We start from the raw sequence: 16288 nt of genomic DNA on the forward strand, positions 1-16288 counted from the left end.
TTTCAAGGCAAGCACTTGACCGATAGAGTACTCCCTAGCCTCAATCTGTTAATTTTGAAGCCTGCCTTTGGTTTTGTTAGCGCCACTGATTTCCTAACATTCCTTTCTACTCTTCTGCTTGATGAGTCCTTCTTTCTTTACCCTGGGACGTTTTGAATTTGGACCCTCTGCTTAGTTGGTACAATTGTCTGCTGCTATAGGTTTTTCTCCAGTGGTTTTATTTCATGGCTGATCTTGCCCTAGCTGTGTCCGTATGTCTGGATCTTTCCTTATTACTGTTTCAGAGAAATTTTGCTATTTGAACTTTGTATTTTTTCTGTTGATACAACAGCTTTAAATAGTGGGGTTTAAAGAGATTCTAGTCTTTGTTTTGTGAAAATTTGTTCCTGTTCAGGGGTATGTAGATATCAGTATTACATTTTTGTTTTGAAAAATAAATATACTACTCCACTTGCAATTTTTAGCATTACAAAGTGACTTTTTTTTTTTTTTTTTGTCCTGTCCTGGGTTTATGTGTTCTTTTGCTGTTGTGCTGAGAAGCCGGCTCTTTCTTAGTTGCAGCACAATTCTTCTTAATTGTAAAATAGTGTTCTTGTGAGGGATTTTGGCAAAGCATTAAGTTCAACCATTGGAAAAGTGCATATTAGGTCTGTCTGCCCTGGACAGCCTGATATTTTTGATAAATTTCTAAACTGTTCTAGAGCCATCTCTATCCACATGCATTAATCTACTTAATTGCTGCAAGATTTTAAAATTAAACATGATTTTAGCAATTGTTTATTTTCGAGGACCAATAAAATGGTACCTGTTGGTGCTTCCATTTCTCACCCTTTGTATTTTACCAGGTACTCCAAAAGTCAACAGGAAGGGACATCTTTTGGTCAGGAATGTGAAAACAGGAAGGAGGAAGTCTATTGGAAGTCTGCGTTGGCTGATTACACCCGCAGCTCTCCCATAGAGGATGTTCATTAGTGTGCGTACTGCGCTATTAGCCAGCGTTAGAGAGTGCTGATGCCAGGCCCATGAGTGTCAACTCATTACAGGAAGTAATGTTAACTAATGTTAACTAATGTTTCCTATACATGGGGATGGGATACCGTTAGTGAGAACAAATTACAAGTGGAATTACACACGGTGGAAAACATGGCAAATCAAATTCAACATCAGAAATTTAGGAAAATACTCCTTCATTTTTGGCCTTTCCTTCTTCATAGTGCTTAGGCAAGCCAGATAATCCCTTATGATGTGTGTCCGTATTCCAGTGCTGTAGGGGACAAACCCAGCACCTCTTACCCTTAAAGAGGGTGAGGTGTGTTAGCTCTATTATAAAAAAAATTTTGAATATTTTTGAATATTTCAAATTTTAACTGAACTTGAATCACATTGCTGTTATCTTATAAAGCATTAAATTATTTTATTAGATTTATTAATTTTATCTTTGTGTGTTTTGCCTGTGTGTTTGTATGTGCACCATGTGCATGCTTGGTGCTGCAAAGTTCAGAAAAGGGTCTGGGATTTTGTAGGACTGGAGTTATGGGTAGTTGTGAGCTACCATGAGGTGCTGGGAGTCAAACCTGGGTCCTCTGTAAGAGCAGCAAGGGCTCTTAACCTTTGAGCTGTGGCACTAGCCCCCTTAGGAAGCTTTTAAGAGCACTGTAGCAAACTAGATATACCGTTTCGTGGGTAAATATACAAAGAATGGGTGTTTTGTAAACAACAGGTCTTTTCCAGGATTCTCTGACAAAGAAATTTGGTCTTGTATTTTCTTGCCCCAGCTCCCTAAAGTTCTAAGGGACACTCAGTGACTCTGAAGCCAGAGGATACCCCATTGGGTCTGGATACCCAACCGATTGTAGGATGCCTTAATCTTGATTATTATTGTTGTTGTTATATTGTAGCAGTGCAATATTACAGATGATCTGGGGGAAAGCAAGTGGAAAGCTTGATGACATCGTCATCAGCACTGCAGTCCTGGGCGTTTGGAGCACTGTTCTCCTGTAGTCTACCCATTTCATCTGGGCTTTAGGGCCTTATTTCTACATTACCACGTGGTGCTTCCTGATGTCGTTGTACAAATTGGCTAACAAGATGGCTCAGCTGGACAAGGAGCTTGCTGCCAAACCTTCTGACCTGAGTTCAATACCTGAATCCACATGGTTCCTGGAGAGAACCCGCTCCCTCAGATTGTTCTCTGGCCTCTACGTGTACACCATGGCGCAGGTGCATGTGAGTGCACACACATACACATCACAGTAAATACATAAAGATGAAGTACACTGGCTAACTTATTTTACTAATCCATGATTTTAGCATCATCTGCACACAACACTAACATGAATACATCATAAAGTAATCTATTTGTAGGTATTGAATGTTGATGTAGAAAATAAGGAGTAGTTTGATATTCAGTTAGTTTAATTAAAGAGTTACTGTTGACTTCGTATCAGCTTTTGGTATATATAATACACATACTTTATGTATTTTAACTCAAATACTGACTTTGATAGTAAAATTATTTTTATTAATTTATTCTTCTCTCATAAATTACATCCCAACTGCAATAAAATTATTTTTATGTGTATTCTTTCAGTACCTTAATGATTACGAAAGTTCAGGTAGTGTGTAAGTATGTAATAGATAAAGGTTTATCCTGTGCCGTGCTGATCACTCATAGAAGCTTGAGATTGGAGAATTTTTGTTGTTTTATAGTTCTGTTTCACTATTTTAAATACTTATTTTAAAGTAATGAGTAACAAGATAAAATAGCTTGAAAAAGAAAAATAACTGGTTATGGTATATACCTTTAATCCAGCATTCCAGAGGCAGGTAGATCTATGTTAGTTTGAGGTCATTTTTGTCTACATAGCTCTAGGACAGCCAGGGTTACAAAGAGAGACCCAGTATTGAAAAACCAAAAAAAAATCCAAACAAAGGAAAAAGCTTATTTTTATTTTATTTTGGTTTTATACTACTCACATGTTAGGTTGCATGAGATGCACTTATATTGATGCAGTTGTAAGATTGCTGAGAGCTGTTGTTGGTGAAGAGTGCCCTCTAGTGACTGTTCTTTTCTTTTTTCTTTTGGTTGTTTTTGAGACAGGATTTCTCTGTGTAACAGCCCTAGCTGTCCTGGAACTAGATCTGTAGACCATGCTCACCTTGAACTCACAGAGGTGCACTCACCCCTGCCTCCCAAGTGCTAGGATTAAAGGTGTGCAGTACCACTGTCCGGCTTAGTGACTGATTCTTTTTTTTTTTTTTTTTTTTTTTTTTTGGCTTTTTGAGACAGGGTTTCTCTGTGGTTTTGGAGCCTGTCCTGGAACTAGCTCTTGTAGACCAGGCTGNTCTCTGTGGTTTTGGAGCCTGTCCTGGAACTAGCTCTTGTAGACCAGGCTGGTCTCGAACTCACAGAGATCCGCCTGCCTCTGCCTCCCAAGTGCTGGGATTAAAGGCGTGCGCCACCACCGCCCGGTTTAGTGACTGATTCTTATCTGCACACTTGTGGATAAACATGAAATACATCATCAGTTCTCAAGGAACTGAGAAAATAAAAATATGCTAAATAGGCTGGGAGGTGGTGTTGTTCTCTGGAGGCAGACGCAGAACTCTCTGAGTTCCAGGCCTGTAGTGATATTTTGTTTATGTTTTAACAAATAAAGCTTGCCTTATCAGAGTGCAGAGCTAAGCCACTAGAGGCCAGGGAGTGGTAGATACACCTTTAATCTCAGCACTCAGGAGACAGAACAGAGAAATCTCTGTTAGTTCGTGGCTACCCTGAGCTACACAAGATTGAATCTGTCTAAAAGAGAAACAGAGCTCACACAAAGGTGATCCCAGAACTTGGGATCTCATGCCTTTAATCCCAGCACTAGGGAGGTGGAGACAGGAGTGATGTGGCTGGGCTGAGAGAGGAGTATAAAGTGGGAGGAGACAGGAGAGCAGTGCATTCTGAGGTTTGGGAGATGCAGTCTGAGGACAAGATCTCATCTTCGGTCTTAGCATTGGTAGAGGTAAAAGAACACTCTGTTGGCTGGCCGTTCTGCTTCTCTGATCTTCAGCATTAGCCCCTATATCTGACTATGGGTTTTTTTTTTATTATTACTACCAATTAGAATTCATGCTATAGAGGCCAGTTTGGTCTACAGAGTGAGACAGACAGACAAGAGCTGTTACATGGAGAAACCCTTACTTGAAAAACAAAACAAACCAAACAACAGAAACATACTAAATAAATTTGATGTGATATATGAATAAAAAGATAGTATAGACTTTGTGTAGAAGACCTGGGGAAGTTCCATGTAATTGGAGAGTTATCTAGTATAGCCAACTTGAGCTGAAACTGAAAAGAACTGTAAGATATGTATCGAAGCTTGTGAAGGATAAGGCATCCTTGGAATGAAATTTTCCCCAGAATTAAGTTGTTTCTTGAGCAAATGTTTTATTCATCTAAGTTAGATGGAATCTATTTTGTTTAAAAGAAAATAATTATGAATTATGTAATTTTTTTAAAAATAAAGGGCCTTTCTCCCACATGGCATCTCCTTCAGTATCTTTGAGTAATGTTTTACCTCACTGTTCCTTACAAGTTGTTTTGGAAATCCAGAGCCTTAAGGATATCTAAAAAGGTCTGTAGTTCTCAGGTCCATCTCTGGCCCCAGCTGCAGGGTCTCAGGTGGATTCTGAACTGCTTCTGAAGAGATAGCATCACTGGAAGACCGAATTATATCCTCAATCTGTAATAGCCAAGAATGAAAAATGTAACTAGAAACAAAATGGTCACTCCGGTTGTAACAAATAGAATACCAGAATGTAGCTTCCTACATGCACTCATGCATGCACGCACGCACATGCACACACCTTAGCTCACATTTTGCAATGCAACTGTGCCCATTTACTGACTGGATACTTAATGTATGTCCCATTCTGCAAGAGCTGTCATAATTATGGTCTTTTGTTTAAGGAAGTATCTTAAAATCTTGCCTTTTCAGTTGCCGTATGATTATTGATAACAGCTTTGCAAGTTTTTAAACTTACTGACTTAACAAAACTCCTTTTTGAATCTTTTTTGAACCTGTTGTTAACATATATTGGATAGGTTGAAGGATGGTTTAATAGATTTTGGAAATTTTTAATCAGTATTTTTGTAGTTACATTTAAAATTGTCTTCATAGGAGCATTTTAAAAAGGCAAGATTTTAATGAAGCATTCTGGAATAGAGGGAAATGCTTATTTTATTTGGAAAAGAAACTATAGTTTTTTCAGTAAAAATAGGAAATATGTGGAGTCGAGAATTAAATGCTTTGAGATTACATCAATTTTTCTCAAAGTTTAAATATTTTAGAGAAAAAATATGTTTTGGGAACCAATATATTTTATTTTATTCTCAGATGTTGTGGTGTATGTTATACTCTTTATAATGAAGACACAGTGAAAGAAAAAGTGTTGATATAGTTAGGAGGATATGTGCCCTTTGATTAAAAAATTCTAATTACCAGAGATGAAAGTTCTTTTTTACATTTCTTGGGAATTAAATTTTTTTTATCAGAAATACTTTTTCATTACCAAAATAAAGCTATGAAATATGCCAGGCAGTGGTGGTGTTTGCCTTTAACCCAGTGCTTGAGGACCAGCTTGGCCTACAAAGCTAGCTCTAGGACAGCCAGGGCTGTTCCACAGAAAAACCCTGTCTCGAAAAGCCAAAGCAAAAAAACAAAACTATGAAATATTACTAACTCCGTTAATTTGCAGAATGAAATGTGTGTATCTATCAGAACACTGGTCTCTTGATTTAGCAGAGTACAGTTGATAATAAACGCATTAGTTTCTACTTCATCCGTTTTAACATTTAGAATCTTCACAATGTACCAGCATCATTACCTCCCCAGAGTCGTATTTTCCGCCACTAGGTGGAGCCCTATACAAATAATTTAAAGAGGCTTCTGCGAAAGATAATTCTCTTGTTTAAATCTAAAAGCCTCATAATATTAGATAACCAGATGTTCCAGACTAGCTTATAACTGAACACTCAACTTTGTTGTATGAGATATGAGAAGATAAGATGGACTGTAGCTTTAAATAGTTAAGTCATGTTTAAGAGGCTTTGTGCATTCTTAGTTGCTAAAATTAAAATATGGGAATAAGATGTTCAGTGTAGTTTAAGTTACGTGTTTTTGTTGCAAATCACGTGCTTTGATTGTTGTTATGTAGCATAGAATCTTGCCAGAAGACTTTTGTGCTAAGCATTTGGAAGGGTGGCTGAACTTTTTTTAAACATTTTTTTTAAAAAATTGATTCTTTGGAAATTTCCCATGATGCACCCCAGGTCTTCTCATTTCCCAGTTCCCCCATTTCTGCCTTCTACCCTTGTAGCCTCCCTCCTAAAAAAAGAAAAGAAAAGAAAAATAGTCAAAAAAGCAAAATAAAACCCAAGGCTGGGCAATGGTAGTGCACACCTTTAATTCCAGCACTCAGGACACTCAGGAGGCAGGGACTTGTGGATCTCTGTGAGTTCAAGGCCAGCCTGGTCTACAGAGTGAGTTCCAGGAAAGGCTCCAAAGCTACACAGAAAAACCCTGTTTCAAACAAAACAAAACAAACAAACAAAAACCAAAAACCCAAAACAACAACAGCCAAACCCCCACTTGCTCCTCTGTTTGGCCGCCTTCCATCACACATTAGTTCACCTTATTGGCATTGGGAGCTGTGGTGTGCCGCACAGTGGACCCTTTTGCCCAGACAGCTTTAGTTACAGATGTTCCTTGCAGTGAGTTGTTGGTCTGGTTCAAGACCTCTGGCTTCTGCTACGCCATCAATACTGGACCCTCACTGAAACTACTCTTGATAGTTGCCTTGAGTCATGGAGATAGATCCTACAGTTATGGTTCTGCAGGACCAGCCCCATCATGAGCCCCTGCAGCTCATAGATGGGGTGGCTGTTGGGGAGTAAATAAAGGGACTCAGAACCTTGGATGTGGGCCTGGTTGGTCAGCCTGGGCCTTCTCTAGGACCATCCCCTCAGGTGAGCTGCAGGGCCAGCTCTCCCATTCTGCCCTCCCCCTCCACCATCAAGGCTAACTCTCCTGCTCCTGTGCCACCACCTCATACTGCAAATGACAAGGGCCAGGGTCAGCTTTTCTGAGTGTGGTGACCAGCGAGGACGGGACCACCTCTCCCTTTCCGCCCCCTTCTGCCTCCTCTCTCATCTCCCCACCCAGGCAGGTGAGAGGGTGGGGCTAACCCTCCCAGGGCCAGCCAGGTGTGGGCCTGCTTAATAAGGTCCTCAGACATCAACATGGGCTTAGGCCGCAGTCCAGACCATGTCATCCAGACATGGTCATGAACTTCAACACAGTCCCCAGTTGCAGTAGGGCCGTGGACCCAGACATGACCCTCAGTGGCAGCACAGGCACAGACATCACGTGGCCTCAGGTGGCAGCGCAGGCCACTCCCATCGTCCTGTTCCTCACCACCAGTTCCACTTTTCTCCACAGCACATGAACCACTCTGCTTCTCTTTCTCTCCCATTTCTCCACCATAACATGCTTGCTCATCATGATGCTGCCCGTTGGCCACAGGGGCAGGCAGGCCACTGGCCACTGTCTTCTGCCTTCCTGTTCCCTGACTAAAGTTTTACCTTGACATTGCTGTTAGTGTGTGGAGGACTAAGGTACCACCTTAATGGGCAGGAGAGATGGCTCAGGGATTAAGAGCAGGGGCTGTTCTTCTGGGGACCTCGGTTCGGTTCCTACCACTCACATGGCAGCTTATAACTGTAAGTAACTTGAGTTCCAGGGAGTCTGATGTCATCTTCTGGACTCTAGGGGCTCTGCGTTCACATGGTGCACAAACATACGTGCAAGCAAAACACAGCTCACATAAAAGTCTTTTTGAAAAGGTACCACCTTAGTTCACGTGGAGTAGTATAGCATTTACCAGTTTTTTCAGGTTCTTTCTGTCTTGCTAGTCTGTCATATTTATGAATAAGTGTGTTTGTAGGAGCTTGGTTAGGCTTCCCACTAGATACTAGAAATCCTGGGGAAAATAAAAAAATTTTGTTAAACTGTATGTCACTTAAAACTTTAGAATAGTAATATAACTTCCACTAATATTTTAAGGCAACATAGTAATCGACCTAGGGTTAGAGGCTGAGTGACTCTGCTTGCTTTCCTTCCCTGCAAATCAGTTTCAAAGAGTAACCTTGATCGTTCAAGGGAAATGGCGTTTCAGAGAAGCACGAGGGACCTCAGTGTTTCCCCCTCATGTCTTGCTCCTCATTTTGTTGCATTTGTAACTTACTGCCTAACGATTAGCCATGCCTCAGTTCCCATCCCTCTTCCTGCCCATCTTGATTTCACCTGATGGGTGCAGCTGTGCACATCGGGATCCCCTGCGGAGTCATTATCAATCGCTGGCCTTCAAAGGTGATCTGTGTGACTGCTCGGGCCAGTGCTTCCCATCCACAGTCCATGTGCTGCTTACTGCTGCTCACTGGAAACTCTCATAATGCAATATTTTTTAAATTATTCTAGATCAGGTAGATTTGGGATTAAATCTTAACTGTGTTTTTTATGTGACTTTAGACTTATGTGTTAATCTTCCTCAAGTGCATTTGAAAACTGGGCTGCTAGCAGAGAGTGCTGTGGAGGTGTGGCGAATACTTAATGAGGGCCTGTGTGAGAAGCACTGACCATGTAGTAAGCGCTCGGTATTTTTATTACCACCATCACTAACTAAGACATAAGCAGCTCTCCTGACTGTACTGCATACCCCCAGCATCTTACATGGATTCTGGGGATCCCAACTCCAGTCCCTGTGCTTTTATGACAAGTGGGCAAGTGCTTTGACGACTGAGCCGTCTCCTCAGTCCCTTCAGTCTGAACTGTGAACTCTCCTACATGAGACTGACTATACAACACTGAACTCAAATGCATCTCTCATAGCGCATGAACCTTGAATCAAAATAGGTGGCCGATTGTTTTGCTTGCTTGTACCAAAGGGGTTTGTTAATATGTGAGATTTTCAATTAAACCCAGAGAGAGCAGCCTTTGACAGACTTGGGTGACCTGATACCCACTCCTACTTCCTGTCCTTCCTCTTGCACTTCCCTTTCCCCACTCCTTCCCCCTTCTCCCCCTTCTTTTCCCCAGAAACCTGGAGGAGGTGAGGGAGACAGATTGTATGGGAACACACATTTGCAGGGCACAGGGCAGGAATGGACTTGATGTGTTTAAGAATTTACAAAGATGGGACTGGAGAAGAAGGCTCAGCAGTTAAGAGCACTGGCTGCTCTTCCAAAGGTTCTGAGTTCAGTCCCCAGCAACCACATGGTGGCTCACAACCATCTATAATGGAATCCTTAGCTCTCTCTGGCATGCTTGCAGACAGAACACTCATACCTAAAAAAGTACATAAATAAATTTTTTTGAAAAAGAAAAAAAAACAATTTGTGAGGAGGCCAGTGTTGCCGGCACAGAATATAGTAAAATGGAGATTAGATAGTAGGAAGTGAGGGCAGGGAGGTAACACGCAGCAGAGCTATATAGAGCTTTCCAGGGCTGTTGCAAGAATAAATTATTTGAATATGAGATCTCTTGTGTTAATAAGATCATCTCCATTATGCATCATGTGTCTACAGTTGGGAAGATGCTGGAAGGTGGAGGCAAGGCAGGGTCATACCAGTAGGAAGCAGTTGGCAATAATTTAAAGTAGAGCGTGTTGCTGGCTTAGACTAGGGTGATATCAGTGCATGTATTAGGCTTGCTAGATCAGAGGTGGCCAACTTAAACAAAACAAAACATTATTTATTTTTATGTGTATGTATGTAAGTACACGTGCTGTGTGTGTGCATGTATGTACGTGTTCCATGGCATAGGTGGGGAGGTCAGAGAACAGTTTGTGGGAATTGGTTCTATTCTTCTGCCATTTGGGTTCTGGGGATCCAACTCAGTTTGCCAGGCTTGGTCGCAGACAGAGTCACCTGCTGAGCATCTCAGCAGCCTGTCAGCCTTTTGACACTGTGATACGATGCTGTCATTTACACATTTGTTGGGCTGCATTCATCACTGTCCTGGAACATAGGTCTGATATACCTGTGCTAAATCATCTGTGGTTAGAAGCGGGAGAAAAAAAGCCAGGGACAATTTCAGGGTTTTTTTGTCTGAGAAATAATTAAGTGGAGTTTACTAAGATGAGGAAGAGTATGGAAAAAGCAGCTTTGGGGGAAGTGGGTTAGGAATTCTCTTTTGAATAAAGTGAAGATTAATGCCCATCACACTTTCATCTGGGCAGATATGAGTCTGAAGTTTGAGGAGAAGTTAGGGGTGGAAATGTAAATTTGGAAGATGTTTGTGTGTTTGTAGAGTCAGACTGAAATCGAGTATATGAATGAGAAAGAAGGTGACCAAAACCAGAGTCTCATTCTAGCCAAGCACTCAAAGAGCCCAGCTTTTTAATTATCGTCCTATAATGTGTCTACTGCTAGTAGTACTTAACTCATTAAAAACTGAGGCTTGCAGCTGCCCTCAGAGGCTTTGGTGTGTTTGGGGAAACAAGATATATAGCATATATTAATATTTAAGTTATAATACAAAGTAGTGTATGAGAAGATGTCAGAGTAACTGTCAAGGACAACAACTTTATCTGTCCTAAAGAGGAAAATATTACTTCATATAGAAATGATTGACAAAGACCTGGTGGAAGAAAACGGAACTTGCACTGAACCTTGAACAAGAGGCAGTGGCTGGTGCAATGTCCTCCAGGTTCAACACTATGTAGAAACAACTGCTAGATTCTATCAGAGGTGCTATGCACACAGTTCTGCTTGATAGAGCATGTGGATGCTTCCTGCAGTTAGCAGTGGGAAAGGCACTTGGGCAGGGTGAAGGAGAGGTCCAGGGATGAGTGTCCATTTGTCTTTCCTTAGTGGTATTGTGTGGGCAACTCTTCCACTGTTATCAGTGAAGTCACTCTCCTTGATGTCCAGAGATCTTTATTAGGGTACAGTCATGTGTGTGGGACTAATTGCCCATGTAAGTCTGGCTCACTGCCCACCTTGCTGACCTTAGTTTTTAGCCTCCAGAAAGCTGAGGCCCCCACTTTCATAAATCGTACTGTTATGGCCTCCATGTAAACAGACAAGACATTACATAAAGTATTCACTTCCAGAGCCAAGGACAAGCTTACTGCACAGTAAAGGGGTTGACGTATCACTCGTTCTGTGGAGTTAGCATGAGCTGAACTTTGTACCCTGTTTTCAAATGTGGTAACCACAATATGATTCTGTACTTGAGGATCTAAATCTTGGGACCAGATGGCCAAGATGCATATTCCAGTCATAAATTTTGAATTGTGGAATTTATGGCAGTTATAATGAATAATGTATACAAAAAGCAAGGATAATAACAATATCTACCTTGTAGCCTTATTGTGAAGATGAGTTACTATATTATAGTTTTCAGAACATGTTCTGACACATAGTAAATGTTGTAAAAGTCATGAGCTTCTTCATGTATTTTACTCACACTATTGATTCAGTTTTGAGCCTTAGTATGTTAAGGAGTAATATTTGACCCCCATATCCTAAGCCTTAAGACTTTTATTTCTGGACACCTAGGAATATATTTAGAGGGCTTCTCAGTCTTTGAATATTAACATACTGAAAAATAAATGAAACATTTTCCTTTAAAATTGTTTCTAATGAAGGTCGTAACTGTCCAATTCATTTACTTACTTAGAGGTTAAATCTCTAGTTGCTGCAAAGACTATGCTTAATAGGAAAAGCTTTTGGTGAACTGAGAAGTTAATTTCAGTTTTTTTTTTTTTTTTACATACAGGTCTGTGTATGATGATCAACCAAATGCACACAAGAAGTTTATGGAAAAGCTAGATGCTTGTATCCGCAGCCATGACAAGGAGATTGAAAAGATGTGCAACTTCCACCATCAGGGCTTTGTAGACGCTATCACGGAGCTCCTTAAAGTAAGGGCTGGTGCGGAAAAACTGAAGGTAGGAAATATGTTCAACTTCTCTTTGCTTTATACTCATTAAGTTATGCAGTACTATAACACTCTGGCCATTGACTGCACTTTCAGGAAGTAAATAGTATACATACTGGAGAATGTTCCTGTGCTCCACTAACACAGCTGTCAACACTACGACAGGAATGCTTCTTACCTAATAGGATGTCTACATGCAGGAAGTGTCTATTTACAGTTTTAAAAATAGTGACAACAATAGTCTTAAAAGTCTTAAAAAGCTGTCCTCACAAGATGGTGGAGGCACACCCTTTTAACCCCAGCACTTGGGAGGCAGAGACAGGTGGATCTCTGTGAGTTCAAGGCCAGCCTGATTTACACAGTGAGCTTCAGGATAGCCAGAGCTGTTACACAGAGAGACTCTGTCTTGAAATAAAAAAAAAAAGCGATCCTCTAAAGTCATGAAAATTTACTATAAATGATTTTATACTGTCATTTAATTTTGCTAAAGAAAGTTGCTCAAATATTCTGCCATATTGGAGACATTATTTATTAAACTAGGCCTGGATTTGTTCAGTAAGAATATAAAAAACTTAATTATAGGAATTGTTTTTATCTTTATTCAAAGTGCTTATCAGGCAGAATACAAAGATTCTGATTAGAAGAAGCATCATATAAAGGCTATTCAGATAACAAGAGACCAGACACACCATCATGAGGTCACTGAGCACCTCTGCTCTGCAGCTAATGAGATTTTTAATAAACGAGAATGTGCTTCCTCATACGATGACCTAATGAGTCACTTAATATGTGGGAAAATCCAGGCTGAGCTTTGGCTGCACCTGCAGCTTGAACATGTTGCTGTGGGTTGAGATTTCTGTGTTTGATGTTAATCAACCTCCCAGGGTTTGCATTCAGAAAGTATGAATGTTTAATTACCGTAAAATGCAATCGCCATTTCCTTCGGACAGTGAATGGCACATAGAGCTCATTGAAGTTATCAAAAAGGGACCAGTGGTCAATTGGGTCAGTGATTTGAATTGTTTGACAGACTCAGAAAAGCAAGGAAAGTTCAAAAATCCTGAGTAAATTTGAGAAGTTTGCCACAGAATCTGTTAAAAAGAACTGTCACAATCAATTGAAGTTAACAAAAGTCCTTTTCAATCAAAAGTTCAAGTTCAAACTGTAGAGTTAATTTGAATTTGCATTTCTTTGTTCTGAGTTTCTCATGAAGCATGATCTGATTACAAGGGTGAGCAGTTGCATCAGGGCAACTTTATGCAAGTTTGTCTAACTAAGGCGAAATTATTTTTAAGGTGCAAGTTACTGATACCAACCGAAGGTTTCAAGATGCTGGAAAAGAGGTAAGAAAAGGATGGATGGATAGCTGGGTGGATGGATGGGAAGAGGGAGGGAGTGAGGGAGAGAGAGAACTTGGTATATATGGATGCCATTTAACCTTAAAATTGTCAACACTTTATTTTCCAAGGTGATAGTACAAACAGAAGATATTATTCGATGTAGAATTCAGCAGAGAAATATTATAACTGTAGTAGAGAAATTGCAGTTATGCCTCCCAGGTGAGTCAAACGACGTACCGTATGTTTGGTGTGGTAAAATTGTAATTCAATGGTACTGCATAGTCATCTTCCCTGTGGGGATTACAGATTATTGTGATTGCTCCCTAGCATCGCCTCTGGTTGCCTTTCATGCTTGCTCCTTCTTTGGATTTCCGTGAGTTTTACAAAATAAATGTTTCCATTTCACCTGTTTCCTAAACATCTTTGCATTTCCTCTCTGTCTAGCTGGCATTTGGGTGACCTCTCCACCATCACCCCACCTCCATGCTTGTCTGTTTTCCCTCTGGAGAGTGTCTTTTAGCTATGTTTTTCTGGGCTTTATCTAATCTGCCTATTTTTTTTTTAACCTCTAGTTTTCCCATTGTTTTATGTTTGTCACCTACCAGGTTGACTTTGTTCCCAACCTCATTTTCGATAAAGTAAAGAAACACTGTAAATGCTAGCTAGGCCTCCCTTCTTTTGCCTCTCCAATTGCTTTTTGGAAAGACTTAGTTCTTGGTCTGGCTCAGATATTACTGGGATATTACATAAATTCTCAAGAACTAGCCAGTATTTCTTCACCTGGACTTACTATGTTGTAAATTGGATGCATCCTGTTCAAACAGAGCAGGTATATGCCATTTCTTTGTTTTCACGTTGTCAGTGAAATCCATCTCAGGATCTGCTTTAACTTAGCTCCTCTTTAGGAGGAGACCTAACCCTCCATATAATACCATGCATACTAGTTATGTGATAGAAAATTAGCTTAGAATAGAAATGATATTGTCAGCAGTTTTTATTGACTAAGATAAATACTTTGTTTTCTCACTAAGGAGAATAGCTTTTCTTAGAACTCCTACAAGTCCACTTAGTTGAATGCATAGTGGACCAGGGATATTCGCATATTAACCTTGTATAAATGGAATGCCAACTTTCTAAAGGTTTCAGGGTTGAGAGACGCTTTGAATGGGGCTTTATAATCCCTCTGCTGCCATTAGATACATTGTGTTAACCTTGAAGACACTTCTTCACTGGATGCTTTGCCATTTGTCACCTTGGACAGTAAGCCTAAATGTGTGTACTGGTGGAGTTCAGCGCTGGTGGGTTCAGCGCACACCTTAGTGGGTTGTAAAACTGAGATGCTGGACAGTGGCTCTGAGCACCTGTGAATACTTACTCTTCATTGCCACACCCAGAGCCTCCCCTCCCCAAATCTACCCTTTTGATGAACAACACATACATTTCCCCATGTGTCAATCATTATGGAAGATATTAGGATTATACAGTTCAAAGTGTATTATTTTATTGAATAATTATGTTTCTGAGGCTTTGTGGGAGCGTTGAAATAAATATTCTTTGCTGGGTTTATTTCGACTGTTGTTAGAACTCACTGTGCTAATTGCATTTGACAGTGTTTTTTCTTTGTAGATTCCCTGTGAATTTCCTTGTAGTCAGTTATATTACAGTCGTGCTATTTATGTTGAGTCAGATGAATCTCACTGTCACTCAGTTTTCTTTCTCAAGTACCTAAAATAGAAACTTCTAATTCTGGGAAGAGATATTAGTAGTTTCTGAATAAAATAATTATTAATAGGTTCCTGTCTCATTGCAGGTATCAGTATATATAAGCGTTCCAGCTTTAATATGTTAATGTATATAATGTTCAATATGTGCAAATTTTAAATCATTTCCATTAACAACACATATAACTTTTATTCAAGAATATTAGCTCACCACGTTGTAGTATAGAGAAGACTAACAAGTTTGTTGTGTCAATGTCCTGTTCTTACGAAACTCAACTGTTGTTTTTCCTGCAGTGCTGGAAATGTACAGCAAGCTGAAAGAGCAGATGAGCATGAAAAGGTGAGCCCACTTCTCTGCTGTCTCGTGAGCACAGGGCGCCTCTGGCTTCAGCCTTTTCGTGCAGCGTGCTTGTCATATCACCAGTAAAGCAGACTGTAACCGTGTACTTACGAGTGCTTGTCCTTAGAGGTGACATGAAAGATTGATAGCACTGATAAAGAATAAACAGACAACTCAACAGGAGTCAGGATTTTGTTAACTTACTGATGTATTTTGCGATATTGAAGGGCCGAATGTGGGATGTGGGCTGGAGGCAGAGTACAGGTGGTTATAAGCTGACAGCCAGGGCAGCGTTCTTCACCTTCTGCCTCGTAATAAAGACGAAAATGATGTCGACTGAGGTTTCTGCCCTACCTGGTCCTGCAGCCATTCAATCCCAAAGAATCGCACAGAGGTCTACATTAATCATAAACTGATTTGCCTATTAGCTCAGGATTCTTATTAACTCATAACTTACATTAACCATAATTCTTGTCTGTGTTAGCCACGTAGTTTGGTACCTTTTTTGGCGAGGCAGTCACATCTTGCTTCCTCTGTGTCAGGGTGATGACTGCAGACTGAATCTTTCTTCTTTCCAGAATTCTCCTGTTCTCCTTGCCTGCCTATACTTCCTGCATAGCTACTGGCCAATCAGCATTTTATTAAAATACAGTTGGCAGGTACAGACCATTGCTGCACAGCAAAATGACTCTTACTGTTTTCCAGTCTAGGGGCTTAATCTGTTTTTTCAGTGATATAATCTAATAGTTATAATCAGATTTTCTCTACCATGCCCCAAATATTATCTTCTTTCCTGCCTGAAAATTTAGTTCTTATGTGTTTTTTTGTCCATTTTATTTTATTAATAAAATCCAATAATAATGATTTTAGAGACAGGTCTCACTCATTTTGCAG

The 16288-nt window shown here is 40.2% G+C and overlaps 1 protein-coding gene across 1 annotated transcript in view; it reads left to right on the forward strand.

The window, feature by feature from the left end:
* Window positions 1–16288, forward strand: part of Exoc6 (exocyst complex component 6) — a 139374-nt gene that overhangs the window by 12518 nt on the left and 110568 nt on the right. The window contains exons 2-5 of the mRNA XM_050158041.1: window positions 11832–12003; window positions 13289–13336; window positions 13462–13552; window positions 15349–15394. Coding sequence (XP_050013998.1) covers window positions 11832–12003; window positions 13289–13336; window positions 13462–13552; window positions 15349–15394 — 357 coding nt within the window. The remainder of the gene's footprint in view (window positions 1–11831; window positions 12004–13288; window positions 13337–13461; window positions 13553–15348; window positions 15395–16288) is intronic.

This window comes from Alexandromys fortis, unplaced genomic scaffold, assembly GCF_014885135.2.
Source record: "Alexandromys fortis isolate MF-2015 unplaced genomic scaffold, M_Fortis_MF-2015_v1.1 scaffold_10, whole genome shotgun sequence".
Taxonomy (NCBI): Eukaryota; Metazoa; Chordata; class Mammalia; order Rodentia; family Cricetidae; genus Alexandromys; species Alexandromys fortis.